Source organism: Anser brachyrhynchus, assembly GCF_964034855.1.
Source record: "Anser brachyrhynchus genome assembly, contig: SCAFFOLD_56, whole genome shotgun sequence".
NCBI classification, from domain to species: Eukaryota; Metazoa; Chordata; class Aves; order Anseriformes; family Anatidae; genus Anser; species Anser brachyrhynchus.
In genome coordinates, this window is record NW_027663703.1 from 693,380 (window position 1) to 721,346 (window position 27,967).

At 50.8% G+C, this 27,967-nt stretch overlaps 4 protein-coding genes and 1 pseudogene across 5 annotated transcripts in view; 2 read left to right on the top strand and 3 right to left on the bottom strand.

The window, feature by feature from the left end:
- Positions 1 to 2,515, bottom strand: part of LOC308186989 (olfactory receptor 14J1-like) — a 211,239-nt pseudogene extending 208,724 nt beyond the window's left edge. Inside the window, exon 1 of the transcript XR_013956165.1 lies at positions 2,463 to 2,515. The product of XR_013956165.1 is annotated as an olfactory receptor 14J1-like (transcript). The remainder of the gene's footprint in view (positions 1 to 2,462) is intronic.
- Positions 1 to 20,155, bottom strand: part of LOC308186982 (olfactory receptor 14C36-like) — a 267,280-nt gene extending 247,125 nt beyond the window's left edge. Inside the window, exon 1 of the mRNA XM_080609143.1 lies at positions 19,134 to 20,155. The gene's annotated coding sequence lies outside the window, so the exon portion shown is untranslated. The remainder of the gene's footprint in view (positions 1 to 19,133) is intronic.
- Positions 7,557 to 10,461, top strand: LOC308186958 (olfactory receptor 14A16-like; the record flags this gene model as incomplete). The annotated part of the gene is made up of 1 exon (XM_080609107.1): positions 7,557 to 10,461. Exon 1 carries the CDS (start codon positions 9,475 to 9,477, stop codon positions 10,459 to 10,461), a length of 987 nt encoding a protein of 328 aa, XP_080465233.1. The 5' UTR covers positions 7,557 to 9,474.
- On the bottom strand, positions 15,323 to 16,550 carry LOC308186992 (olfactory receptor 14C36-like). Its single transcript, XM_080609154.1, has one exon. It carries the CDS (start codon positions 16,380 to 16,382, stop codon positions 15,468 to 15,470), a length of 915 nt encoding a protein of 304 aa, XP_080465280.1. The 5' UTR covers positions 16,383 to 16,550; the 3' UTR covers positions 15,323 to 15,467.
- A 4,144-nt stretch (positions 20,156 to 24,299) lies between the features above and the next one.
- Positions 24,300 to 27,925, top strand: LOC308186983 (olfactory receptor 14C36-like). Its single transcript, XM_080609146.1, has one exon. The coding sequence runs from the start codon at positions 24,958 to 24,960 to the stop codon at positions 25,888 to 25,890; it is 933 nt and encodes a 310-aa protein (XP_080465272.1). The 5' UTR covers positions 24,300 to 24,957; the 3' UTR covers positions 25,891 to 27,925.
- Positions 27,926 to 27,967: the final 42 nt, after the last annotated feature.

Genomic DNA, 27,967 nt, shown 5'->3' on the forward strand with positions numbered 1-27,967 from the left:
CCAGAGGAGTCTTTCCTGCTGTGCAGCAGTCAGGAAGCAGGAACTTGGGGGAAACTCAAGTTCAGTCCACTTGTCAGGTCAATGAGCTTTGCAGTGTTGTTTCAAAACACTCATCTGAATGCAGAGTTGCACAGGCCACTGCCCACCAGTCCTTTTCTAAGCTGCCCTGTATCTCCCGTCTTTGAGCTGCAGGACCATCCCATTCAGGTGTTTTCCTGAGGAGAAACTGGAGACAGCTGAGAGCAGAGAAGCCCCAGTCCAAGTGCAGCTGGACAGAAACCTCACCTTGTCTTCAGGTGCCTGATCAGGATCTCAGCTCTTCCTTCCTAGACAGGGCTGCAGAAGCCTCACTCCAGCTGCCCACAGACAGCCATCCAGCAGCACGAACATGGCATTAGCATGGAGCCGTCTTCTCCTTGGGGCACCTGGACAACACAAGGATTCCATGACACAGCTGCATTCTGCTGGAGAGCAGCCTGCAGTCCAGGAGGATGCCCCAAAAACTGAGCTGGATATCTGCAAGCTGGGGTGTCCCAGCATTCATCTGCACTCCCTGCAGTGTCTGGAGGAGGCTTGGAAACCAGGGTTCTTGGCTAACCAGGGGTACCTGGGTTATGGCACTTCAAGGGGCTTCTGTCAGACTTCCTCACCTCACAGTGCAATCCAGCAGGAGCCTCAAAGCCTACTCCATTGCCCACTGCCCTCCCAGAAACAAGACCCAGGAGGAGACCCTTCCAGGACCTGCAGCTGCATGGCCCTGCAGCCAGAGACTTACCTTGTCAAGGGCTGTGCAGATTTCTCTTGCAGTTAGCCCTCAGCATCCTCCCACTCTCAACTGCCTCCAATCCCTCTCTCCTCTCCTCTCTGTGTGTCTTCTGTGGTCAGAGCCCCCAGCCCTGCTGTGCTTTGTAGAAGAGCTGCTCCTGGGCAGAGCTGTCTCTCTGCACCAGGGCCCTCTTGCCAGGAGCTCTCTCTGTCCCACGAGCCCGGCCCAGCTCAGCACCAGAGGCCCAGCCCAAGGCATTGTAATCACCCCTCTGGTGGCTTTGGTGATGAGCTCACGAACCTCAGGCAATGAGGGGCAATTGAAGAAATCTCTCAAGAAGTCCAAGTGTGATGCAAGTTTCCTGCAGTGTCCTCCTGAGGGCCAGCACTGAAATAGCCTCCCTTGGAGCTCGCTAGAGCAGAACATTGGAGGCAGTGAGGAAAAGTAGACCAAGGCAGTGTGAAGGTGGCACTGGTGTGTAGAATATCTGGATGTGTTCCACCAAGCCCAAGAACCAAGCCTTGACCCTTGGTCCCTGGGAAGGGAGATCCTTTCCTTTCACACCTTGCTCAGGGCTCTTCCTGGTGCAGTAGGAGATGGCGATGTGCATTGCCAAGTGCAGGAGAACAGTACGACCCCTGCCTAGTTCATGGGTGGGGGTGAGGAGGTCTTGGTACTTTAGCAATAAGCTGTCTCCTCGTAGGCCTCAGTGACAGAGACAACTGTCATAGGCATGGACCCAAAGATCTCAGTTTGCTGACTCAGATCTCAGTTTGTTGGGACTTGCAGCCTTGCCTATGTTCTTGCTCCTCTGAAGACCAGAGTATCCTAGCGTCTCCCAGACCTGCACCTCTTTCCCTGCTGGCTGTAGGCCCTTGTCCGTGTGGTGTCACACTGGGTCTTAGCTGAGTAGCTCATATGAGATCCCTCATGGTGCCCAGGCCCTCCTCCTCCTGGGCACTGCTCACTCAGCAGGGTCCCAGTCTGCCCTGATGTGTGGGGTTCCTCTTCCTCTGGTGTAGGACTAGGCTCTTTTCCTTGTAAATGTCAAGAGGTTTCTGTAGGCAAAATCCTGCAGTTTCTCAAGGTTCCCCCACACTGACACTGTCAGCTGTTAATGTCTGCAGGCAGACAATTCAACTTTTGTGTGATTGTGTTATCTCTGACAAGATAGCAGCATCAGGAGTTGCAGGAAAGTTTGGATAATACAGGAGTAACCAGTTGAATGGAATTGCAGCTCAGAGTCCCAGAAGGGTAGGGGATGGAAGGCTGCCAGGTTCCACCTCTTCTGTGCTTCCTTGTCATGCATGCTGTCAGTTTGTCTGGAGCTGCGTCCTAAATGTTATGGGGCTGTGCAGGTCAAAGTTAGAAGGGCCAAAGCCCAACTGGAGCTCTATCCATCCATTACTTGAAAGACAATAAAAACTGTTTATATAAATACTTTAATAAAGGAGGATTAAGGAGAATCATCATCCTTTACTGGATGTGGGGGGAAACCTGTTGACAAGGGATGAGGTAAAGGCAGAGGCACTTAATGCGTTCTTTGCCTCAGTCTCTAGCAGCAAGACCAGATGTTCCCCTGGACATTTCTTCCTCCTCATGGCCAGTGCCACCCTTCCAAGGGTGCCTTTGTGGCAGTTTTTTCTCTCTTGCTCTTTTCTACAACAAAACAAAGCTCCATAAGGGTGGAAACCACCCCTAAAGTAGGCATCCCAAACCATCAGCCTTCTTGAGGCCTCTCAGCCAACCAGACACAAGTCACCTCACCAGCATCTTCCAAGTCATGGGCCTGCTGCTGGCCTTGCAGGTTCTTGGCTAGACACACCCAAGCCTTGTGCCTCCTGCCGTCCAGTCATGGACTCAAGCAGAAGAGACAGGACAACCCATATCCAGGCCTTCTTTCTGTCTGGGTCCTCCTGGGTATGTAGGCAGAGGGGATCCCACAGTCAGCATGCCAACCAGGTGCCTTCTGCTGGCCTAGCAGGGCCACTGGCAGATGTCAGCCAGAAAGTACAGATCCCAGGTCTAAGTCAAGGATAACCTGCCACCTACAGACAGAAGTGACCTCACAGTTCTTTTCTGTGACACATTCCTGCTGCTGCCCTATCAACTGCAGAGACAGAAGTGACCTCACTGTCACTTCCACAGTCACTGGTGTCCTGCTGGGTCAGGACATCCTGAGGTAAGGCTGACCTCTCTCTAGTCCTTTAGGGACTAGGACTCACCATTCTAGGTTAGAGGATAAACATAGGTTTAATGGGAAGCTTTGGTGTTCTTCTGTGGGTATCAGGTCTGTCATAAGGATATGGGCAAGCTCTGTGGTTTAGGGTATTTTCAGGTCTGCCAAGAACTTCTCTAGAGCTAAATAGTTCATTTTAATGTTAGTGTTTAGGGAAGGGATTAGGGTAAGCAGGAGAGTAAAGGTAAGGGAAAGGGGCTATGGCCTGAGTTATGCTTCAAGGGATACTTTGTGTTCAAGCATTAGAGTAGTGGAGTCCTCTCAGAGTGGTGGAGTAGCATTTAGGTGTAAGGATTAAAATTACTGGTTCAAATAAGGTAAGGGCAATACATGACTGTTTTAAATCAGTGTTACTGTAGCATCTACCTTAAATGACCCCTCTTACCTCTACAGAATCATAAATTTCTGCTAGCCATGCTTCTCTTCCCACCCCAAAACCTCACATCTCTCTTGTCCAGGCTACTTCTGACCTCCCCGTATCTTATTGGGATCAACCTTCTGATGACATTTAACATCTCAGTGTATCTGTCTCACCTCTGTTGGCTACTCCATTCCTGAGAAGGAAGTGGCATTTAGTCAGGAATGAAAAGGACCCAAAGGTCTTTAGGAACATCCTGCACAATGTGCCCATCAGCTCTGCACCTCCACAAAATCGCGCTTCCTACCTACAAGTTTTGTTTCCCAAATGGCTTCTGTAGATCCAGGGTTACATTTCCCAGGCCCTCACACGTGTTTCAGTTTTGGAAGTGCAGGGATGGGAGAAGGAAAGCAATGTAGGGATGGAACTGAGCTTGGCAAGGGATGCAAAGAATAACAGGAAGGGATTCTATAGATACATTGCTCAGAAAAGAAAGGCCAAGGACAGCGTACCCCTCTGATGGATGAGAAGGGTGAACTGGTAATGACAGATATGGAGAAGGATGAAGTACTCAGCAAGTTTTTTGCCTTCCCAAGTCTTTCATTTCCCTGAACCCATAGATGGAGGCTGGGGGGCAAAGTCCCACCAGCTGTAAGTAAAAAGCAGGTTTGAGACCTCCTGATGAAACTAAACGTGTACAAGTCTATGGGGCATAAAGACATGCATCCCAGGGTCCTGAGGGAACTGGCTGATGTAGTTGCCAAGCCTCTCTCCATCATATTTGAAGAGCCCTGGCTATGGTGTGTAGTCCCTAGTGACTGGAAAAAGGAAAACGACACTCCCATTTTTATAAAGGGTAGAAAGGAGGACCTGGGGAGCTACAGACCTGTGAGCCTCACCTTCGTGCCTGTCAAGATCATGGAAAAGATCCTCCTGGGATCAATGTCAAGGCACATGCAAGACAAAGAGGTGATTAGAGAGAGCGAGCATGGCTTCACCAAAGGGTAAATTGTGCCGGCCCAAACTGATGGCTTTCTACAATGAAGTGACCACATCAGACAACAAGGGAAGACTGACCGATGTCATCCACTTGAACTTCTGTTTTACTTTGACATGGCCCCACATGACATCCTGGTCTCCAAATTGGAGAGATATCCTTTTGATAGGTGGACCATTGAGAGGATAAGGAGTTCGCTTGAAGATCACACCCAGAGAGCAGTGGTCAATGGCTCTATGTCCAAGTGGAGGCCAGTGATGAGTGGTGTACCTCAGGGCTCTGTCCTGGGACTGGTGCTGTTTAATATCTTTATCAATGACATAGACAGTGGGATCAAATGCACCCTCAGGAAGACTGCAGATGACACCAAGCTGAGTGGTGTAGTTGATACAACAGAGGAAGGGATGCCATCCAAAGGGTCCTGGACAAGTTTGAAATTTGGGCCCCTGTGAACCTAAGGAGGTCCAACAAGTCCAAGTGCAAGGTGCTGCACCTGTGCTGGGGAAATCCCAGACAGGAGGATAGGCTGGGAGAAGAACTCATTGAGAGCAGCCCTGCAGAGAAGGACTTGGGGGTTCTGCTGGACAAAAATCTCAACATGAACCAGCACTGCGAGCTTGTAGGCCAGAAGGCCAATTGCATCCTGGGTTGCATCAAAAGAGGAGTGGCCAGCAGGTGGAGGCAGGTGACTGTCCTCCTCTGCTCTGCCTTTGTGAGGCTCCACTTGGAGTCCTGTGTCCAGGTCTGGAGCCCCCAGCACAAGAAGGATGTGGATCTGTTAAAACGGGTCCAGAGGAAGGCCAAGAAGATGATCAAGGGGCTGGAGCGCGTCCCCTATGAAGAAAGGCTGAGAGAGATGGGACTGTTCAGCCTGGAGAAGAGAAAGCCCCTGGGTAACCTCTTTGTGGCCTTTCAGTACTTAAAGGGGGCTTCTAAAAAAGATGAAGAGTGACTCTTTGTTCAGTCAGATAATGACAGGACAAGGGAGAATGGTTTTAAGCTAAAAGAGGTGAGATTTAAATTAGAGGTTAGGAGAAAATTCTTCACTTAAAGGGAGGTGAGGCACCGGAACATGTTGCCAAGAGACCTTAGAGATTCCCCATCCCTGGAGTTGATCAAGAGCAGGTTAGATGAGGCCCTGGGCAACCTGATCTCATGGGGGGCATCCCTGCTTATGGCCGGGGGGTTGGAACTAGATGACCTTTAAGGTCCTTTCCTACATGAGCCATTCTATGATTCTATGGTCTCACAATATTTACCTCAAGCATGACTCCCATCCCATCAGCCTTCCTGTGGTCTGTCACCTGACCAGAACAGAAGTTGCCTCGCCATCATCTTCAATGTCATGTGCATGTTTCTGCCCTTTACGGTCCCTCTCTGTGCCACATTCCTCCTGCTGCTCCATCAGCTCCAGAGACAGAAGTGGCCTCCCAGCCTCCTTCACAGCCATGTGCCTCCTGCAGGCCCAGCAGATCCTGAGGCACACCTGACCTCATCACAGCATTCCCAGCCAGCTCCTCCATGTGGCCTTTGATCAGATCACATACCTGTCACCTCACGTGCCTCTTCCAATGCCATGTGACTGCTCCAGGACCTCACAATCCCTTGCCTGCTCCAAGGGGACAAACAGCTGAAGTTAGGGGTAGGAGTGGGGTTGAAGATCAGATGTGCTGTGTGCATGGTGGAGGTCTGGGGAGTGGATAATGAGGTTAATGTTTAGGAATTAGAGGTCACCCTCCGGGGTTAAGGGAATGGCAAGGGCTTCAAGGGAGGGATTGGTGTTCTGCTCAAGGTGCCTGCTCAAGGTTTAGGATAGGTTTTGAGGCTTGTAGTTTTGGTTTGGTTAGAGGGCTAGGTTTAAGGCTGGCATTTTAATCCTTGGTTAGGCTTAATCATCCTTCTGTTTACCCTTCTTGTAGAAGATGCCTTTCACATCTGCCTTTTCGAAATCCTGAGGAACATCTCTCAGTTATCTGGCCTTTCCAAGATCTTTGAGAGAGGTCTTATGGTGACATCTGCAGCTCCACCAGCACCTCTCTCACCATTTCCGCACCACCTCTAAGCAACCTGAGGACTGACTGGGAAGATGATGATGGTGTGGGAAAGGGCTTGGTTAAAATATCTGAGGAGGAAGACCAAAAGTTCTCTCTACAAGAGAAACTTTGAAGCATGCTTATGAGTATGTCCTGTTCCTGACTGGAAAGACTAATGTTATGATTGCTGCAAACACAATGCTGTACCAAAAGCCTAAAGGGAATAAGATACTGATTTCTTTTTTTGACTCGATGATTGTATTAGTAGCTTCTGTTATGCGCTGTTATGCACTTCACAGGGAGAGTGATGATGGTGTCACAGAAAAGTGACGCTCATGAGGACAGAAGAGCAGGTGGGTAAGGCCTTGGGCAACAACACAGGACATATACACATGAATACTGCATGAGAAGGAAGAGGAAGATTGGATCCAAAATGTAGATTATGAAAGCAAAGACCATGAGTATCACTGTGCCACTGCAGGAGAGCTCCAGCAACGGGGCAAAACCACAGAAGAGGTTCATGACACTGGGGCCACAGCACTGTAGCTGGGAGGAGAAGAAATAATTACTATACGTGAGAGAAATTCCTCTGATTCAGGTACAGCCGCCTTCTGGAGTCAGACCTTCCACTTCTCGAGCCTTGCAGAGAACAGGGATGGCATACAGCCCAGGACTGACCATAGGATATGGCCCCCAGCAAGAAGCACTCCGGTCATGCAGAAGGTGCAGCTGATAGTGCTCCCACCTCTGTGAGCAAAGGGGGTGTTTTCCCCAGTCAGGAAGCTGGCCAGCATCTGGCGCAGTGTGGTGGAGCTGTACAAGGTGTGCAAGCGGGACAAATCCCCAAGGAAGAAGCCCACGGGCATCTGCAGGTGTTTGTTTGCAGCCACCATCACAATGATGAGGGTGTTCCACATCCCAGTCACCGTGCTGGTCATGTGAAAGGGAAGGAAGGGATTTGTCTATGGGTAGAGGACCTTCCAGATGGACAGCTGGGGAAACTCAGAGAATGGTGTCTTAGTGTCCCATTCCCTTCATGGAAACCATTTTAGAGCATCCTTGGTCCACCCCCCCCCCTCCCCCCCCTTCCCATTTTGTTAGGACACCAATGAGCAAGATGTTTCTTTCTCAGTTCCTAAAAGAAATGGAGAAGGGTATTCAGTGGGGTGAAATGATCCCAAGCAGTCATGGCTGAGGTGTCCTGCTAGACAGTGGGAACACAATAGGGGTTAAGGGTGGGCATCATTTCTTCTCATGTTTGATAACCAAACTTTAATAGCACAAATCACTCTTCTAAAATCAGTCTCTCCCACATTAAGCGAGGATTAGTTGGTGACGAATTCAGTCTGCTTCAAACACCACACCCAGGAGAAACCCTGGTGCCTTCAGGAGCTGTCAGCCCTGAGGCCTTGGGGACACCTCAAGGGAGCCCAGTGGCACAGAGCAAGTGATGCCATGGTCGGGTGCTGTGCTGCTGAGCTGGGCCAGGCTTCAGGGCCCAAGGGGAGCTCCTGGCAAGTGGGCAGCACTGCAGAGAAACAGTTCTGCCCAGGAGCAGCTCCTCTGCACAGCACATCAGGGCTGGGGGCTCTGACCGCAGGTGGCATGGGGAGAGGAGAGAAGGAGAGAGGACTTGGAGGCAGTGAGGAGTGCAACAAGAGAGGGCAGTGTGTGGCAGGACAGATCTGCAGACTGTTGACACCGTGAGTCTCTGGCAGCAGGGCAGTGCAGATGGGATTGCCAATGGGGTCTTTTACAGATGTCTCAACCGATGGCTGATAGCATCTGTCAGGATGTGTCTCTCTGTTTCTCCAGCAAAGTGTATAAGATATGTTAGAGAATGGCATTTATACAAGGGCATTTCCAGAGGAAGACTGAGGCTTGGTTTACCTGAAGAGGAAGGCTTTTTTTGGATTCTGTGCTTTCAGACTCTAGCAGTGGAGGGGAATCTCAGTGAGTCTGAGTACACAGCTTGTGGGATGGGGTCTGTGAGTATGGACAGGGAGGAGAGGTGGGGACAGAGAACCAGCTCCCAGCAGAGACATGGGCAGGCAGCAGGGACACGGACAAGCGGTGGGAGGGAGCTGCTGCCACAAATGCTGTGCGAGGGAGGGCTCAGCACCTCCCTGCCATCCCCTGCAGGGCAGGTGCCTTCCCTCTTCTCCCACCAGCACAGCCTCTGCCCTCAAGCCCCCGGTGTCCCCAGCAGGAGCTGCCTCCTCTGCAGGCAGAGCAGCAGCAGAGGAGGGTCTGCTGAGTGTCCATCTGTCCCTCCCTGGCCTTGCCTCCCCTGGCAGCAGCACGCTGCCATTCCTGCTGGCTTCTCCAGCTGGCCGTGCTGCTGCTGTTCTTGTTTCCAGGCTGGCTGGGGATGGGGGTTTCACATACACATGGAGTGAGTCCTCAGTGTGCTTGGATGGAAGTGGGGTAGGGGGACAGGGCGAGCGGTCTGGAGATGTGCACTTTGAGACCGGATTCTTCTGCTCCCAGCGGTGTCCTGATTCTTTTCGGGTAAACCTCTTAGTGCAATTGACCTGCAGCTCAAATTGACACCAGCACAGGGCAGCTGAGACCCATATTGATGGACAGATTGGCTGTGCACTCTAAAGGGCATTCAGCGTTAAAAGGACCATCCCTTTGCCTCTGAGAATCATCAAGGTTTCACTTGGAATGCACCAGAAATGCCCAGGATTTATGCCTTTAAAAATTCCTCAGGAGAGTGATAGGCAGAAGACAAATATTACAGAAATTAATCCCCACAGTCCTGCTCTGCTGTTGGGTGAAGTGTGAGCAACACTATGGAAAAGCTCTTTATTATCAGGTGATTGAATCGGAGATTACCCCATGTTCTTCTTTACCTCTAGCTGTAGTGCAGGACTGACTCTTCCGTTGCTCATAGCAAAGTCCACTCGTCCCAGGGACACCCTCAGGCACTGTCAAGCAGAAGCATTAAAGGGATCTGCCAAGTCTCTGCTTGAAACGGGAGAATCATTTTGGGGGATTAAGAGAGAAATGGAAGAGAGAAGTCTATTTTTAATTCTTTAGCAGATCGGTTTTTCTCAGATAAGTCGTCTGTAACTTATGAATGTTTTTTCATCCTTTGGCAGAACCCGTGCCCAAAAATTGCAAATGCCGAACAGCAGCTCTGTGAGCGTGTTCTTCCTGCTGGGATTTGCAGACACACGGGAGCTGCAGCTCTTGCACTTCGGGCTCTTCCTAGGCATCTACCTGGCTGCCCTCCTGGGCAACGGCCTCATCCTCACCGCCGTAGCCTGCGACCACCGCCTCCACACCCCCATGTACTTCTTCCTCCTCAACCTCGCCCTCCTGGACCTTGGATCCATCTCCACCACTCTCCCCAAAGCCATGGCCAATTCCCTGTGGGACACAAGGGCCATCACTTATGAAGGGTGTGCTGCCCAGGTCTTTCTGTTTGTTTCCTTGTCTGGAGCAGAGTTTTCTCTTCTTACAGTCATGGCCTACGACCGCTACGTTGCCATCTGCAAGCCTCTGCACTACGGGAGCCTCCTGGGCAGAAGAGCTTGTGCCAAGATGGCAGCAGCTGCCTGGGGCAGTGGGGTTCTTGATGCTGTCCTGCACACTGCCAATACATTTTCCCTGCCCCTCTGCCAAGGCAATGCTCTGGATCAGTTCTTCTGTGAAATCCCCCAGATTCTCAAGCTCTCCTGCTCAGATTCCTACCTCAGGGAAGTTGGGGCTCTTGTGTTTAGTATTTCTTTAGTGTTTTCTTGTTTTGTTTTCATTGTGGTGTCCTACATGCAGATCTTCAGGGTGGTCCTGAGGATGCCCTCTGAGCAGGGCCGGCACAAAGCCTTTGCAACTTGTCTCCCTCACCTGACCGTGGTCTCCCTTTTTGTCAGCACTGGTATGTTTGCCTACCTGAAGCCACCCTCCATCTCCTCCCTGTCCCTGGACCTGGTGGTGGCAGTTCTCTACTCGGTGGTGCCTCCAGCAGTTAACCCCCTCATCTACAGCATGAGGAACCAGGAGCTCAAGGATGCAGTGAAGAAGCTGTTTTTATTTTTGCTTCTTAAGCATGAATATTGATAACATTATTGTGATTCATATCATATTGTTTTTATCGTCATCATTATCATAATGAATTTATTAATAATAACCCTATCAAGACTACCAGGCTATTTGAGAAACTGACGTGACAATTTTTCCTATTATTTTTCTTTATTATTTTCATAAACTTTGATACTGATTTAAATAGTATTATTCTTTACAGGTATACTTCCTGTTCATTAATATACTTACTTTGACTAAATCTTCTAATCTACTTGTAGAATTAGGCTTCCAGTGTAGATATCAACATTAAAGAAGCCATCAGAAATTCACTGGTCTCAGCTGCCATCTCTTCCCATCTCCTCTGGTGCTGGGGGAGCAGCCCCAGTACGCAGGAGGGTCTTAAAGCTAGGAGCCCAGCTGCCACATGAAGGAGCAACCCTGGTGGCCTTTGGGGTTACCCCTCACTGCTGGCTGGTCTCTACCTCTCTTCTGTGTGGGACAGTGGGCTGGACTTGGAGCTGCCTTCTTGATTGCCTATGTAAACAATAACTGGCCTTTGACTTATCTGTCTGGCAGTGTCCCACTGGTGCTGGGGCTGATGGCAAATGGCATCCTGGAGCGGAATCTGGAGCTGCTCTGTGCCAGGCCTCTTGTGCTGGCCTGGGAAACAAGGCTGGCCATGCGGGCACACACACTCTGTGCTGGGGATCTCCCAGACAAGAGATCAGGGCTCCTGCAGCTTCACGGAACTCCATTTCCTGAGCCGTGGCTGGCCCCAGCCCAGGGTCAGCTGGGGAGGCCCAGAGCCACCTTTGTCCCAGCAGCTGCGGTGCCTTGCGAGGGGCTGGGGCGGTGGTGGCTGTGCCCACAGCCCTGCAGTAGCCTGCGGTGGGCACTGCCCTGGGGCCAGTCCAGCCTGGAGAGGGCAGGGAGATGGGGAGAGGTGGGCAGGGGCTGGGCTGGGCTGGGCAGTGCCCGGCAGAGGGCAACAGCAGCATCAGGGAGCGGTGGGAGCATGCAGGGGAGGGCTCCCAGCAGGGCTTGGTGCTGCAGGGCCAGGGCTGCGTGAAGGGAGCCCAGAGCTGCAGGGGCAGGGGAGAGGAGGCCTGGTCTCCTGCAGGTCCTTTCTGATAGCGGCAAATCCAGGGAAGTACCTCAAATACAACAGGGTCTCTGGTGGTTTTCCCTGATTGCTTATGGTCAGAGAGCAAAACTCTGCCACAATACCCAGTCATTTCATTAGTACTTAACTAATAAAGCAACTACTCATCATTTCAAATGATTCAATCCCTTCCATAAAATGTCACACAATGTAGTTTCTACCATGAAGAAGTATGAACTTTCAGGATGTATGTTCATTGCAGGAGAAGAAATACTGATCTTCACCTGTACTTGCATTGTCATCACTATTCTATCATGGTGTGCTCCCTCATCTTCCAGGCACAAAACCCATCTTGATTACACAGAACATGCTGAATCTCCCTTTTCCAGCTGCCTGTCTGGACCTATGCACTTCCCATGGTTCTCCTGGTTTGCCCTCCCCTTACTCTTTGATCATTCAGACCACTCTCACCGACCCAGTTGCTGCTTTGAGCTTCAGGTAGAAGCAGCCCAGCTTGCCCATCTATCAGCAGTCTGTCTAATTGTTTCCTTAGCAAGAACCTCATTATTTATTATTGAATTCATATGATGTGGATTAATACTTACACTATAATTTTGTAAGTGGAAACCTGTTGGTTTCCCTTCTGCTTAGGGTTTCAGGTCTCTAGTTAGGGTATGGGAAAGCTTCGTGGTTTAGGGTTGCATTTAGGTCTGCCAATAAGTCTAGGATTAAATATAGCATTTAAATGCTAGTGTTAAGGGCAGGGATTAGGGTGAGCAAGAGAGTAAAGGTAAGGGAAAGGGGCTATGGGCTGAGTTTTCCTTCAAGGGATACTTTGAGTTCTGCATTACAGTAGTGGATTCCTATCAGGGTGTTGGACTAATGTTTATGTTGAGGGATTAATGTTACTGTTGAAAATAGTGTAAAGGCCATACATAACTTTTTAAAGTCAGTGTTACAGCAGCATCAACATCACATGAACCCTCTTACCTCTACAAATGTAAGCTTCCAAGCTCCTCTTCCCTTCCTCTTCCCTACCCCAAATCTCACATCTCTCCTGGCCAGGCTACTCCTGACCTCCCCATAGCAGTCATCTAACTGGCATCAGCTTTCTGATGGCTTTCGTTATATCAGAGTACCTGTCTCACCTCTGTTGGCTACTCTATTCCATAGTATTAGAGTATATACTCTGTTGGCTATTCTATTCTTTTACTATGAAAGCCTCCCACAGGAATTGTTAGGGCAGATAATTGGAGGCCATGATTACAGACAGGCAAAGGTACTGTGCTGAGAAAATCTCGTTTTGTTTTGGCGAAGCAGAAGGTCCAAGGCCTGATCCCAGCCACTGGAGGAGAGATCCTGCACCCCCATGTCTCACTCAGAGATCTTCCTGGGGTCTGTGGAGTAGGGGGCGATGCCCACAATACCATGTGAAGGACAATGGTATGACACCTCCCAGCATTTGCACAGGTTGAAAGGAGAATACATGGTCCCCGTGCCATGAGTATAACATATCTCCTCATAAGCCATGGCTGTGGGGACATAGATGTTGGTGCTGCTGAAGCCTTCCATTCTTGTCAGAGCCCTCTGCCTTCTCCTCTGCAGGCTTTCCTATACTGTCCCACACTTCTCTGAAGGCTGCAGACAGCCACTTCTCTTCCCCACCTTGCTCTCACTCTGGTATTCCCATGATTTCACTGAAGCCTCTCCACTCTCGCCAGCTGTTCCTTCAAACACAAGGGCATGGGCTGATCCAAACTCCCTCTGGGTGACCTCTGGACCCACAGCACCAGTTCCAGTGCCTCACCTCGAAATCTAGAATTTCATCTGAATTTCTAATCTAAATGTACCCTCTCTAAGTTTAAAACTATTCCCTTTGTCCTATCACTGCACACCCTGAGAAAAAGTCTCTCCCCAGCTTTCCTGTTGGCCCCCTTTAAGTAGCGGATGGACGCTATAAGGTCTCTTCAGAGCCTTCTCCAGGCTGAACAACCCCAACTCCCTCAGCCTGTTTTAATAGGAGAGGTGCTCCAGCCCCTTGATCATCCTTGTAGTCCTTGTCTGGACTCGCTCTTACAGCTTCATGTCATTCTTATATTGGGAGCCCCAGAGCTAAATGCAGTACTCCAGGTGGGGACTCAGGAGAGCAGAGAAGAGGGGGAGAATCACCTCATCCATTCTCCACCCAGCCTGTATCTGTGCTTGGGATTGCCCTGACCCAGGTGCAGGACCAGATGGTGGTTGGACCAGATCTTGAAGGTCTTTCCCAACCTTAATGATTCTCTGATTCCGTGACCTTGCGCTTGCCCATGTTGAACTTCATGAGATTCCTACAAGCAACCTCTCAAGTCTGTCTGGGTCCTTACCTCCAAGAAGGAACATAACAAACTGTATACAGGCCTTCTTCGTGTAAGGGTCTTACTGGGAATGTAGGCAGAGGGGGATCTCACAATCAGCATGCCAACCAGGTGTCTGCTTGTACTGGGTCTGTTTGGGATGGAGTTAACTTTCCCTGCAGTGGCCCACATTGTGTTGTGCTCTGCGCAAGGTGAAGTTGGTCAAGGACTCAACCTAGTTGGCATCAGCCACAAATGAGCTGAAAATGTGCTCCACGCCGTCATAAAGGGAGATAGTAAACAGGATCAAGAGTGTTGGCCCAAGTGCCCATCACTAAGGGATGCTGCTGGTAACTGGCTGCCAAGAGGACTTTCTACCATTAATGTCCAGCCACCTTCCCCTCCCCATCATCATCCCCTTCTTTGGTCCAAATATCACCAGTCTGGCTAAAGGAAGACTCCAGGAGACCATTTAAAGACTTTGATAATGTCCAGGTTCACCACATTCCTTTCTTTCCCCTCCCCAACTGCTTCAGCAATCCCTTGGTTTTCCTCCATGTACCTGAAGATGGCTGTGGCAAGACTTTCCCCATTATGTCCGCTAGGGCAGAGGTGACAATTGCAATTATCCTCACCTTTTTTTTTATTTTTTTATTTTTTGTCATTCCTTAAGATGCGTTTGATGCCTGCCTTTTCTAAGTCCCCAAAAATCTTGCTGATCCAAACGCCTGATGGACCAGTCCAGAAAGGCAGGGTAGTGTGACATAGCAGAGAGGGGCATCTGCAATGAACCTGTGCAAGGGGGGTGACAGGAATCTCACCAGGACAGTGGTTTTTTTGGGTTTTTTTTGGTTTTTTTGTTTTTTTCTGGAGCCACAGAGGGCAATGCCAGGCTCTGTGAGGTGTCCACATCTCAGCTGGCCTCCTGTGCTCCTCAGACACACGGGACTGTTGAGAGACATGAGTCCCTGCCTTGCACACACAGAGGCAGTGCACTGAAGTGCCTGCAGTGTCCCTCTGGCTCCTGCAGCCACTGCCAGAGGCTGGGAGACACCTCAGACCTGCAGTGCCTCACCCTGCTCTGCCCTCCTCTGAGACACCCCAGGGCATGAGAAAGGGGCACAGGGATCTTGGTTCAAGGAAGCACATCCCAGAGCTGCCTTCAGGTGGCTTCCCAGGGGATGTTACTTGGCCTCGTGACACTGTCTGCTGTCTGGACTTCATGAGACTTGTAGGAATAGATGATGGCCTTTGTGCTCGTGTTCATCTCTCCATGTGCATATGATGTTGCTGCTGGCACCAGCAGCAAAGGGTTTCTCTTCCCATGTCTCCCCTGCACACACAGGGGGCTCTGCTCTTCTCCTGTAACATCCCATCTCCCATGGAGCATTTCCCAGGTAAGCACGTCTGCGCTGGCCTGGACAGCCGCTGTGGAACCCCTTCCCCATGCAACCCACTTTCTACACAGCCTCAAGCTGCTGGCACTACCCTGCAGAGTATTTAAAATGACCACAAAACCAAAAGAATAACTCTTGTGTCTGTAATGTGTTCCATTATCAGTCATATGCAGAAGATGACGGGCAATTTCTTGATTTTGAAAAACATCAAGGCATCAGTTTCCTTAAAGCATCCTTCAGCTCCTGATTCCTCATGCTGTAGATGAGGGGGTTCACTGCTGGAGGCACCACCGAGTAGAGAACTGCCACCACCACGTCCAGGGATGGGGAAGAGATGGAGGGGGGCTTCAAGTGGGCAAACACGACAGTGCTGAGAAACAGGGAGACCACGACCAGGTGAGGGAGGCATGTGGAAAAGGCTTTGTGCCGGCCCTGCACTGAAGGCATCCTCAGAACCACCCTGAAAATCTGCACATAGGACATCACAATGAAAACAAAACATCCAAAGCCTAAATAAACACTAAACACAAGTGCCCCAACTTCCCTGAGGTAGGAATCTGAGCAGGAGAGCTTGAGGATGTGGGGGATTTCACAGAAGAACTGGTCCACAGCATTGCCTTGGCAGAGGGGCAGGGAAAATGTATTGGCCGTGTGCAGGACAGCATTGAGAAAGCCACTGCCCCAGGCAGCTGCTGCCATCTTGGCACAAGCTCTGCTGCCCAGGAGGCTCCCGTAGTGCAGGGGCTTGCAGATGGCAATGTAGCGGTCGTAGGCCATGACGGTGAGAAAAGAGTATTCTGCTCCAAACAAGAAGACAAAAAAGAAGACCTGGGCAGCACATCCTTGATAGGAGATGGCCCTTGTGTCCCACAGGGAATTGGCCATGGCTTTGGGGAGAGTGGTGGAGATGCATCCCAGGTCAATGAGGGCAAGGTTGAGGAGGAAGATGTACATGGGGATGTGGAGGCGGTGGTCGCAGGCTACAGCGGTGAGGATGAGGCCGTTGCCCAGGAGGGCAGCCAGGTAGATGCCCAGGAAGAGTCCAAAGTGCAGGAGCTGCAGTTCCCGCGTGTCTGCAAATCCCAGGAGGAGGAACTCGCTCACAGAGCTGCTGTTGGACATTTCATAAAATTCATCAGGGAGACTGACCAATGAGAAAAAATATAGAATGTTAGGAGAAAATTCTCTGAGCAAAACTCAGTTAAGTCCCTATTACAGCCTTTACATTTCCTTTTTTCCAAGAGGATATTTTTGCACATCCCTGGCTGGAGCCACTGGAGCTTTGCACTGGCTAATTTCCTTCACACAGCAGCTGCCCCTGCCCAGCAGCTCCTGATGGGTCAACTCTGTTCCACAGCAGTGGTACACGGAGGGTCCACCAGGGCCATGGGCTCCCTTTGTGGAGTGAGGGGTGTTTGGTTGTGTGATTCCATGTGTGTCTTCCATGTTCACCACCCTGAGAGATGAAATGAGTACGTGGACCACTTGTGTCTGGCAGGAGAGAACAGGGAGTTTTATTTAAACATTCTGCTTTAACCTCCTTGCACAGCACTCCCTGTCAGAATCAGACACCACCAGCTGCCATGCTGGGCAAGGGAGAGAAGCAGGCATGTGCAGGCAGGGCGGACCCAAGCCAGTGCAGAGGCTGAGCTGTCGGTGAGGTAGAGCATGTCCTTACACCCCTGTGCCACCTGCCCTGCAGAGACAGCAGAGGGTAAAGAGCTCTGGAGGATGTCTTCTGCCACAGAGGAAGGTGGCAGGAGTGGGTGCAGCAAATGTGTCTCCTTACACAGAGTTTAAGGATTCAGACACCCCATCCCATTTGGAAGATGTTGGCAATGTTAATTGGCAATTATCCTCTGCAGGAGCTCTGGCTGCACAAGATGTAGCTCCTGCCCTGGACAATACGGCCTTAAAGGAAGAGGAGAGGGAGATTCTCCATGCCATGACAGAAGTTGTGCTGGGTAGGAGAGGAGACCAGCAGCTGCTGCAAGGAAGGCGCCTGCAGTGCAGGAATGGAAGGGAGGGATCAACTCCCTCTCACTGCCTGCCCATGTCCCTGCTGCCTGCAGCTGTCCCTGCCAACAGCTGCTTCTCTGTCCCCACCTCTCCTCCTGTCCATGCTCACAGACCCCATCCCAGCCGCTGTGTGCCCAGCTCTGCCCTGCAGATAAATCCCGGGGACAGGGACAGGTATAGAGACCTCTCCCTGTCTACCGGTCCTGAAGAACAGCTCAGAAGAAGCCTGGTGCGGTCTATAAGAAGAGAGAAGGGAAGGGATATTCTCAGGTTCATAACTAATTTGTTTACTTCTCAGTTCAGTGCAATAGGAAGCTCAGTCACCTGTGCAAATTCCGCCACTCTGTTAACATAGAACCTGCCCAAAAATCAGAGCAGGAAAATGCAGGCAGAGACTGCAGAAAGTGCCTTCTCTTTGCAGGCAGCCCCTGCCATGCCCTTTCTCTGTCAAAACTTTCTGGGCAATGCCCCAGGAGTGCTGTGGGGCTGTGAGCAGCCTGCCCCAGGCAGCAGGCTCTGGGCAGCAGCAGGACCCTGCCCTGCCCTGCTGTGCCATGCCGTGCCATGTCGGGGGGGCTCCTTCCAGCCGCAGCTTCTCCCCGCAGCCCCTGGGCAGCTCCCCGGGCAGGCTGAGTGCTGAGCCTGGCAGGCGGCAGAGGCCCTGCCCCGCCACACAGCCCCTGGGGCACAGCAGGGACCCTGCTCTGCACCACAGCCCTGGGCACCCCTGCAGGTGCCCTGCAGCACCTTCTCCTCCACACTGCACAAGCCATGAGAGACATCCTGGCAGGTCGTGGCCAGGCAGAGACATCTTGGATCCAGGAGCCCTTTCCAGGAACCTCCCCTGCACTGTCCTTCAGCCGGAGACTTACCATGTGCAGAGCTGTGAAGATTTCTCCTGCACTGAGCTCTCCTCTGCCCGCACCCTCCACGCTGCCCGAAATCCCTTTCTGCCTGGGTCTGCTGTGGTCAGAGCCCCCAGCCCTACTGTGCTTTGCAGAGGAGCTGCTCCTGGGCAGAGCTGTCTCTCTGCACCAGGGCCCTCTTGCCAGGAGCTCTCTCTGTCCCACGAGCCCAGCCTAGCTCAGCAGCAGAGGCCCAGCCCAAGGCATTGTAATCACCCCTCCGGTGGCTTTGGTGATGAGCCCAAAAAATCTCAGGCACTGAGAGACAATTGAAGACATCCCTCAAGAAGTCCAAGTGTGATGCAAGTTTCCTGCAGTGTCCCCCCCAAGGGCCAGCACTGACACAGCCTCCCTTGGAGCTTGTTAGAGCAGAACACTGGAGGAAGTGAGGACAAGTAGACCAAGGCAGTGCGAACGTGACACTGATGTGTAGGAAAACTGGATGTTTTTCACCAAGCACAAGGGCCAGGCCTTGACCCCCCTGACCCTGGGAAGCGAGATCCTTTCCCTTCACACCTTGCTCAGGGCTCTTCCTGGGGCAGTAGGAGATGGGGATGTGCATTGCCAAATGCAAGAGAATGGTACGACCCCTGCCTGGTTCATGGGTGGTGGCAAGGAGGTAATGAAGCCCTGGTGCTTTAACGATAAGCTGTCTCTTCATAGGCCTCAGTGGCAGAGACAACAGCCAGAGCCATGGACACAAAGCCCTCGGTCCTGTTATGACTTTGAGCCTTGCTATAGCCCTTGCTCCTCTCCAAACCAGGATATCCTAGGGATCGAGTGCACCCTCAGTAAGTTTGCAGACGACACCAAGTTAGGACTGAATGTTGATCTACTCAAGGGTAGGAGGACTCTGCAGAGGGACCCAGATAGGCTGCACCCATGGGCTCAGGCCAACTGTATGAAGTTCAGCAAAGCTAAGTGCAAGGTCCTGCACTTGGGGCACAACAGCCCCATGCAATGCTGGGGGAAGGATGTCTGGACAGCTGCCCATGGGAAAAGGAACTTGGGATATTGGTGGATAGTCTGCTGAATATGAGCCAGCAGTGTGCTCAGGTAGCCAAGAAGGCCAACAGCATCCTGGCTTGTACCAGGAATACTGTGGTCAGCAGGAGTAGGGAAGTGATTGTCTCTCTGTACTCAGCCCTGGTGAGGGCACACCTTGAGTACTGCATTCAAGCGCATGGGCCCCCAGCACAAGAAGGACATGGATCTATTAGAACGAGTCCAGAGGAGGGCCATGAGGATGATCAATGGGCTGGAGCATCTGTCCTATGAAGACAGGCTGAGGGAGTTGGGGTTGTTCAGCCTGGAGATGAGCAGGCTCTGGGGAGAGCTTACAGTGGCCTTCTACTACGCTTTCCTGGGCACTCCCCAGGAAAGCTGGGGAGGGACTCTTCATCAAAGAGTGTAGTGATAGGACTAGGGGTAATGGTTTTAAACTGAAAGAAGGTAGATTGAAATTAGACCTTAGGAAGAAGTTCTCTACTCAGAGGGTGATTAGGCACTGGAACGGGCTGCCCAGAGAAGTTGTGGATGCCCCAGCCCTTAATGCATTCAAGGCCAGGTTGCATGGGGCTTTCAGCGACCTGGTCTAGTTGAAGGTGTCTCTGCGCATGTCAGGGGACTTGGAATTATGTGATCTTTAAGGTCCTTTCATACCCAAACTATTATGTGATTCTGTAAATATGAAGCACAGCACCATACCAGCTACTAGGAAGAAAAAATTACTCTATTGCAGCCAAAACTAGGACAATATCCACCCCTCATTCCATACCATGTTTGTCATGCTCAGGTCTGACACTTTCCAATTAATCACCATCACCTTTTCTGTCTTTTGATAAGCACACAAAAATATCCTAAGTCTATTGGTGTATATAGTAATAATAATAATAATAGTAATAATAATAATAATAATAATAATAATAACAACAACAACAACAATAAAATCTTATTCCGTTTCTCTTTCACCTCCCCCTTCTCCTCCAGGCTAATTACAATAGCTCTTCAAAGCTTTGAATATCCTTGGGTTGGTCAAACCGGCATGCTCCTATTTTTACATCTCCTGAATGTGTTTCAGGTTTTGTATAAGTTTAAAACAACTACTTAAACATGCCCTCCAGGGATCTGCCCCAAGGCAGGAGAGTTAGGAGTGGCAGGGAGTGTGGGAGGATATGGGCAGGCACCTAGAGCAGTGGGCACCTCTAGTGCTTTGGAACTTCACCCCAGAGCAAGTGCAGAATCCTGAAAATCTGGTTAAATGCTTGACAAAGGTGTGTCATCACCCTGGCAATTCCAAAGAGACACAAATCACTGCAATGTGCTGGGCCTTGACCTATGCTTAACAAGCCACAATCAACTCCTCCCCAGTCCCTATGACTTTTCCTGCAGGCACACACCAGTCCCTCTGACAGGCCCAGGAGCCACTACCACCCTTGTGAAGGGCCCAGCAGCCACTCCAAACCCTGCAACAGGCCCTGCAGCTGCTCCAGCTCCTGAGATGGGCCTAAATTTAAACCGACCCCTGTGACAGAACCTATAGCCACTCCAAAAGCTGAGATAGGCCCTGCAGCCACTCCAACTCCTCTGAAAGGCCCTGCAACCAGAGCAACTCCTGTGTTGGGCCCTGCAGCCACTCCAGTCCCTATCATGGGCCCCATGGCTGGGCCAGAGAACCAACCTGTGTCAGTATCGGTTGCCTCTACATGCAAGAGAAAACAATGGGTCTGAAAGTCAGTTTTTCTTTAGAAATGAAAGAAACTTCTACCCGGACAAGAAAGGAGGAAGAAGATGAGGCAGGTTTCTCCAAAGCTGGGCCATCATGGAAGCAGGAGGACAAAGAAGAAGAGATCTTATAAACATCAGAAACCAAGTGATCCCTTTCCCAGTGTAAGCTATGAGATATGGGAAATTATTTCAGCCACCATCTTGGTGAGTATGTTGTCAGCTGGCTGCTCCATTGCTGGGAGAACAGTGCCAATAGCCTGGAATTAGAGGACAGGGAAGCCAAGCAGCCGGAATCACCCTCTACTGAAGGAGTAATTGGCAAAGCCATTGGAAAAGGACACAAGGAACTTAATCCTGTCATGCTTGAAGGAAAGGTATCCCTTCAAGAAAGATCTTGTATGTCAACCAGGAAAGTGGACCAACATGCAGAGGGGTGTCCGGTACCTGAGGGAATTAGCCATGCTGAAGGCGATTAGTAGAAACTTAGACAACAAACAGCTATCCAAAGATCTAGATGAAGTCAAATACACATGACCCATATGGCAGAAGTTTGTACAGAGCACACCATCATCATATGCCAACTCATTGGCAGAAATGAGCTAGAAAGACCAAGAGGAACCCACAGTGGATGAATTGGCTAGGCTACTATGGCATTACAAAGAAAGTCTCTCTTCTTCCCTATGGGCCTGCATCTCATTCAGAGAGAAACTTTCTCACGAGATGCAAGAACTACAAGAGAATACATCTTCCTCCACACCTGCACGAACCAATACCTCAACTATCAGGTGTAAGCATCTCTCTGCTCAAGTTGATATAGTGGGGGCATACTATGTGCCACCCTGTGGTTTGAACTGTGTGACCATGGAAAGGCCATGTGAAAATGGGATGCAAAAATCTACCTCGACCCTAGAGGCATGGATACATGAAACGCAAGGAAAAACATTGGCATAAAGGAGTTCTGAGAAAATTGCTGCTCCAGTTTCTAGTCGGCAGTCCTCCAAACAGAGTAATGAATACTATGAGCAGGACTAGAGGGGCCCAGCCTCCATCCAGGGGGAGGAAGGGGACAATCGGGTGTCTTGGACTTTGAGGATTATTGGCCTGGCACATCAAACCCAAGAGTTAACTGTATTGGAGTCTGAAGTGAGTCTCACTGGGAAGGAGTGGCAAAAGCAACCCATTGAGACTGACCTGGAGGATCTGTGCAACCTTGACATAGACTGCTTCAGGAGAGGGTACTTCAGAGATCCACAAGGATATTGGTGGGCTTTTGGCATAGCTGCCTTGGAGACGGAGGACAGGGAACAGTTGTCTACCTGGCCCACTCTTTCACAGGACCCTTCTGCTGTGGAGGTGCTGATGGCCAATGAACAGCAGGTGCCAATCGCTACCGCAACAGTGCACCTGAGGCAATATTGCATTAACAGAGACTCCCTGATTCCCATGCATGAGCTGGTTCATTGACTGGAGAGCCAAGGAATGATCAGCAACACTTGCTCAACCTTTAATAGTCCCATATGGATAGCGCAAAATTCTGATGGTGAGTGAAAAATAACGGTGGACTTCTGTGGCCTGAATGAAGTCACAACACCGCTGAGCGCTGCTGTGCCGGGCATGCTAGAACTTCATTCAGTACGAACTGGAGTCAAAGGCAGCCAAGTGTTATGCCACAATTAATATTGCTAATGCATTTTTCTACATCCCTTTGGCAGCAATGTGAAGGCCACACTTTGCTTTCACATGGAGGGCCGTCCTGTCCACCTGGAATTGACTGCCACAGGGCTGGATGCACAGCCCTACCATTTGCCGTGGGTTGATCCAGACTGCTCTAGAATAGGGGGAAGCTCCTGAACACCTGCAATACCTTGATGACATCACTACTTGGGGTAGCACAGCAGAAGAAGTATTTGAGAAAGGGAAGCAAATGTTCCAGATCCTTCTGAAAGCTTGTATTGTCCTAAACCAAAGTAAGCTCAAGGGACCTGCACAGGAGATCCTAATGCAGGCTGTCCAGATTCAGGGGGACCCCTGCTTGGGGAAAGGTTGGGCATGGGTCAGTGTGTGATGAGCAATTGCATTGTGCATCACTTGCTTTATACATATAATAATAATAAAAATAAAATTTATTATTTATTATTAGTATTGTTACTGTTATTACTATCTCTTCATTTTCTGTCCTTTTAAACTATCGTTATTTCAACCCATTGTCTTTTGGGACGTGGGTGTGAGCTAAAATCTATGTGGTGCTGAGGTGCCTAACAGGTTAAAGCACAACATGTTTGACAACCACAGTCCAACAGCACAAATCACATTTTAAAAAATAAGTCTCTGACATCTACAGAGAGAAGCAGTCGGTGATGACTTGAGTCTGCTTGAAACACCACACCCCAGGAGAGACTTAAGGAGCTGTCAGCTCTGAGGCCTTGGGGACACCTCGAGGGAGTCTAATGGCACAGAGCAAGTGATCAGCAGTTGGACTCGATGATCCTTATGGGTCCCTTCCAACTGAGGATATTCTATAATTCTATGATGCCAGTGTCGGGTGCTGTGCTGCTGAGATGGCCGGGCTCCTGGGCCCAAGGGGAACTCCTGGCAAGAGGGCCCTGGTGCAGAGAGACAGCTCTGCCCAGGAGCAGCTCCTCTGCACAGCGCAGCAGGGCTGGGGGCTCTGACCGCAGGTGGCACGGGGAGAGGAGAGAAGGAGAGAGAGCTTGGAGGCAATGAGGAGTGCAACAAGAGAGGGCAGTGTGTGGCAGGACAGATCTATAGACTCTAGACACTGTGAGTCTCTGGCAGCAGGGCAACGCAGGTGCAGTTGCCAAAGGGCTCTTCTACAGCTGGCACATCTGATGGCTGACAGCATCTGTCAGGATAGATCTCTCTGTTTATGCTGTGCTTTAGAGAATGGCATTTATGAGGGGGCATTTGAAGAGGAAGATCGAGGCTTGATTTATCTGAAGGGTAAGGATTTTTCTGCAGTCTGTGCTTTCAGATTCCTGCAGTGGAGGGGAGGCAGGTTTCATGGTAATGTGTTGTCAGGATTGTACAGGAAACTGAGACTCCTGGAGCATTGCACTGAGAAATCAATATGTCAGTGATGAAATTTGTAAAGTACCTTCCCAAACCTCATCTCACAGACTGCACCAACATCATATTGTGGTCCTCTCAGGTTTGATCCAAGCTGATCTTTAGGAGCTACAAATCCCCTGTCTTTGGGAGGTGTCTGCAGGCCAAAGAAGAGCAAAAAGCATTTGCAGTGAGCATAAGCTGTGTTCTCTGCAGGCAGAGCTGCAGCAGAGGAGGGTCTGCTGAGTGTCCGTCTGTCCCTCCCTGGCCTTGCCTCCCCTGACAGCAGCACACTGGCATTCTTCTTGTCTTCTCCAGCTGGCCATGCTGCTGCTATTCTTGTTTCCAGGCTGGCTGGGGATGGGGGTTTCACATGCAAATGGAGTGAGCCCTCGGTGTGCTTGGGTGGAAGTGGGATACGGGGACAGGGTGAGGGGTCTGGAGATGGGCACTTTGAGCCCTGATTCAGCAGTGTCCTGGTTCTTTTCAGGTGAACATGTAGTTATCCTGCAGCTCATACACATGCTAGCAGAAGAGACCAGCCTTTTTTGACAGACTGGCTGTCCCCTCTGAAGGGCACTCTGCACTAAAGGGACAGTCCCTTTGTATCTCAGGGTCCACAAGGTTTCACGTGGAGTGCAGAAGGAATGAAAATATACAAAGATGAATTTCTCACAGCCCTGCTCTGCAGTTGGGTGAATTCGGAACAGCAATGCGGATAATCACAACATATCAGGAGTGAATTTAATCAAGGATTACCACATGTTCCCCTTTCCTTATTGTTCTAGATGAGGACTGACTACTACATTGACCACCGCAAAGTCCCCTTCTTCCAGGGACACCCTCAGTCAGTGTCTTATAACTCATGAAAGGGACCTGACCAATGTCTGCTTGTGAGGCCGAAAATGAGTTAGTTATAATCAGATAAATCTGTACTACCTTTTACGCCTTGAGCAGGACCCCATGCCCAGAACCAGGAAATGCCCAACAGCAGCTCTGTGAGTGAGTTCCTCTTGCTGGCATTTGCAGACGCGCGCGAGCTGCAGCTCCTGCACTTCGGGCTCTTCCTAGGCATCTACCTGGCTGCCCTCCTGGGCAACGGCCTCATCCTCACCGCCATAGCCTGCGACCACCGTCTCCACACCCCCATGTACTTCTTCCTGCTCAACCTTGCCCTCCTCGACCTTGGATCCATCTCCACCACTCTCCCCAAAGCCATGGCCAATTCCCTGTGGGACACAAGGGCCATCTCCTATCAAGGATGTGCTGCACAAGTCTTATTTTCTGTCTTCTTGGTTGGAGCAGAGTACTCTTTTCTCACAGTCATGGCCTACGACCGCTACGTTGCCATCTGCAAGCCCCTGCACTACGGGAGCCTCCTGAGCAGCAGAGCTTGTGCCAAGATGGCAGCAGCTGCCTGGGCCAGTGGCTTTCTCACTGCTGTCCTGCACACAGCCAATACATTTTCAGTGCCCCTCTGCCAAGGCAATGCTGTGGACCAATTCTTCTGTGAAATCCCCCAGATCCTCAAGCTCTCCTGCTCAGATGCCTACCTCAGGGAAGTTGGGGCACTCGTGTGTAGCATTTCTTTAGTCCTTGGTTGTTTTGTTTTCATTGTGCTGTCCTATGTGCAGATCTTCAGGGCAGTGCTGACGATGCCCTCTGAGAAAGGCCGGCACAAAGCCTTTTCCACGTGCCTCCCTCACCTGGCCGTCGTCTCCATCTTTGTCAGCACTATCACGTTTGCCTCCCTGAAGCACCCTTCAAACTCACTCCCACCCCTGGACCTGGTGGTGTCATTTCTGTACTCGGTGGTGCCTCCAGCAGTGAACCCCCTCATCTACAGCATGAGGAACCAGGAACTGAAGGATGTTATAAACAAACAATTAACGTGTTTCTTAAAGCATCAGTAAAGTTCTCGTCAATTTATCCATTCTGCTAGCATATCCAAAAAGAGTTCAGGGAATCTTTCATTATTAATATTCTTTACTATTATTTTAGCAAATATGTGATATTTTGAGTTAAATGTTAATCTTAGCAACCTGCCTGTTCATTATTTTATTTACTATTGGGTCATCTAATCTACCTATAGAACTAGGCTTCCTCTGTAGGTATAGACAATAAAAAATCCATGAGAACCTCAATGGTATCAGCTGCCATCTCTTCCCATCTCCTCTGGAGCTTGGAGAGCAGCCCCATGCACGACAGGCTCGGGGCCAAGAGCCCAGCTGCAACATGGGCGGGCAGCCCCGGTGGCCCTCGGGGCTGCCCCTCACTGCCTGCTGGGCTCTGCCTCTCTGCTGCCTTCGGGTCAGGGCTGCTGCATCCCTGAAGCCATGGCCATGGCCAGCAGCAGGACAAGACCTTTTCACTGCTGCTCTCTTTTGGCTTCTACATTGTTCTCTTGTGCTTCTTGTATTTGGGTTATCCCTGAGGTCTCGTGTACCTTGCTGACAGTCCTGTTGTCTCTGCAGTGGCATCCCTGTGGCTGCAGGCAGCAGCAGGCACTGTGCAGCCCTGTGTCACAGCTGGCCTCCCTGATACCACGGCAGTAACAAAAGGGGCTGCTCAGGGCAAACCTAGAACCCTGGATGCCTTTTCCAAAGCTGCTGCCAAGTATAGAGCCAAGGGGTTGCTCCCTGCTCTTCTGTTTTCTGGGATTCTTCATGAAGTGTAGGACACAGAATGAAAGTCCCAGGGTGGTGTGTGAGTAGCCAAGGACTGGACCAAGAGCTCTCTTTATGGCCTCACCTGTCTAATCTGACAACTGGTGTTGGACTCCTCTTCATGGGACTACGCACCCTGCAGTGGGGCGGATTGATGATGCCAGCCTGGAGGGGAATCTGGAGCTGCCAGGAGACATCAGGGAAACCCTAGGACAACGTGCTCATTAGGTAGTGATTAAAACCTCATAAAATTAGTGATCATCCAAAGAAGATTAGCAAAGGAAAAGGCGAATCAGAGGACTCTGTGGGCTAAGGAGGGCTCTGCAATGCCAGGGGAGGTGGTGAAGAGCCAGCAACTGAAGGCACATAAGACTGCACTGTAATTGAGGAGACCCTCTTCGAAGCCTCGTGGGCCAGGTCTGGTGCAGCACTTGTCCAGCACCCTGAGCAGCACGGGCAGTGGGGAGTCCCCACAGTGTCCCAGGGCACCACAGCCCCCTGGCTCTGCACAGCAGCACTGCCAGCTCAGGGCCCTGCAGGGAGCACGGGGAGGGAAGCAGCAATGGCCAGCCAGGCCAGCACAGACACACTGCCCTGGGCAAGGCTCTCTGGGAGCAGGGATGGCCCTGGGAAAGAGCAGGGCAGCATTTCTGGGCCTGCACAGATGGGTAAAGGAGAAGAGAAAGCTCTTTGTGCAGGCACCTGCTCCAGGCAGGCTGCTCTGTGCCTGGGCCAGGCCTCTTGTGCTGGCCTGGGGAGTGGGGCTGGCCCTGCGGGGCACAGGCACTCTGTTCTGGGGATCTCCCAGGCAAGAGACCAGGGCTCCTGCGGCTTCACAGACCTCCATTTCTTTGCACCATAGCCAGCCTCCTCCTTGCTCACCCCAGACAGCAACATGCATTGGCTGCCTCCTTCCTCCTCCTCTAGAGGGCAGAGGGGACAGAACAGCATAAATAAGTAAAACCCACAAATTGAGAGAAAGACACATAAGGAAGGGAAAGGAAAAGAAAAAAGAAAGAAATCAAAATCAAACGCTAAACATGATGAACATTTTGTAACTCATCAGTTCCCACCAGCAGACCGTTGGGCAGGCAGTCTCTGAGAAACTGCCACCTTGTCTTGGAAAGATGACCCCAATATGTGTTGCTGAGCACTATGTTATGTGCCATGGAATGTCCATTTGGTCAGGCTGGGTCAGCTGTCACAGCAGGTTCCCCTCCCAGCCTTTTGCCCACCCACAGCCGTGGGTGACCAACACTGCTCTGGTCATATATCAAAAACACAGCACCACAGGGGCTGATCTGCAGAGAGTAACTCTGTCCCA

What these genes read in the sequence shown, in the direction of transcription:
- LOC308186983 (XM_080609146.1), top strand. Translation starts at nt 24,958, where the DNA reads ATGCCCAACAGCAGCTCTGTGAGTGAGTTCCTCTTGCTGGCATTTGCA.
- LOC308186992 (XM_080609154.1), bottom strand. Translation starts at nt 16,382, where the DNA reads ATGTCCAACAGCAGCTCTGTGAGCGAGTTCCTCCTCCTGGGATTTGCA.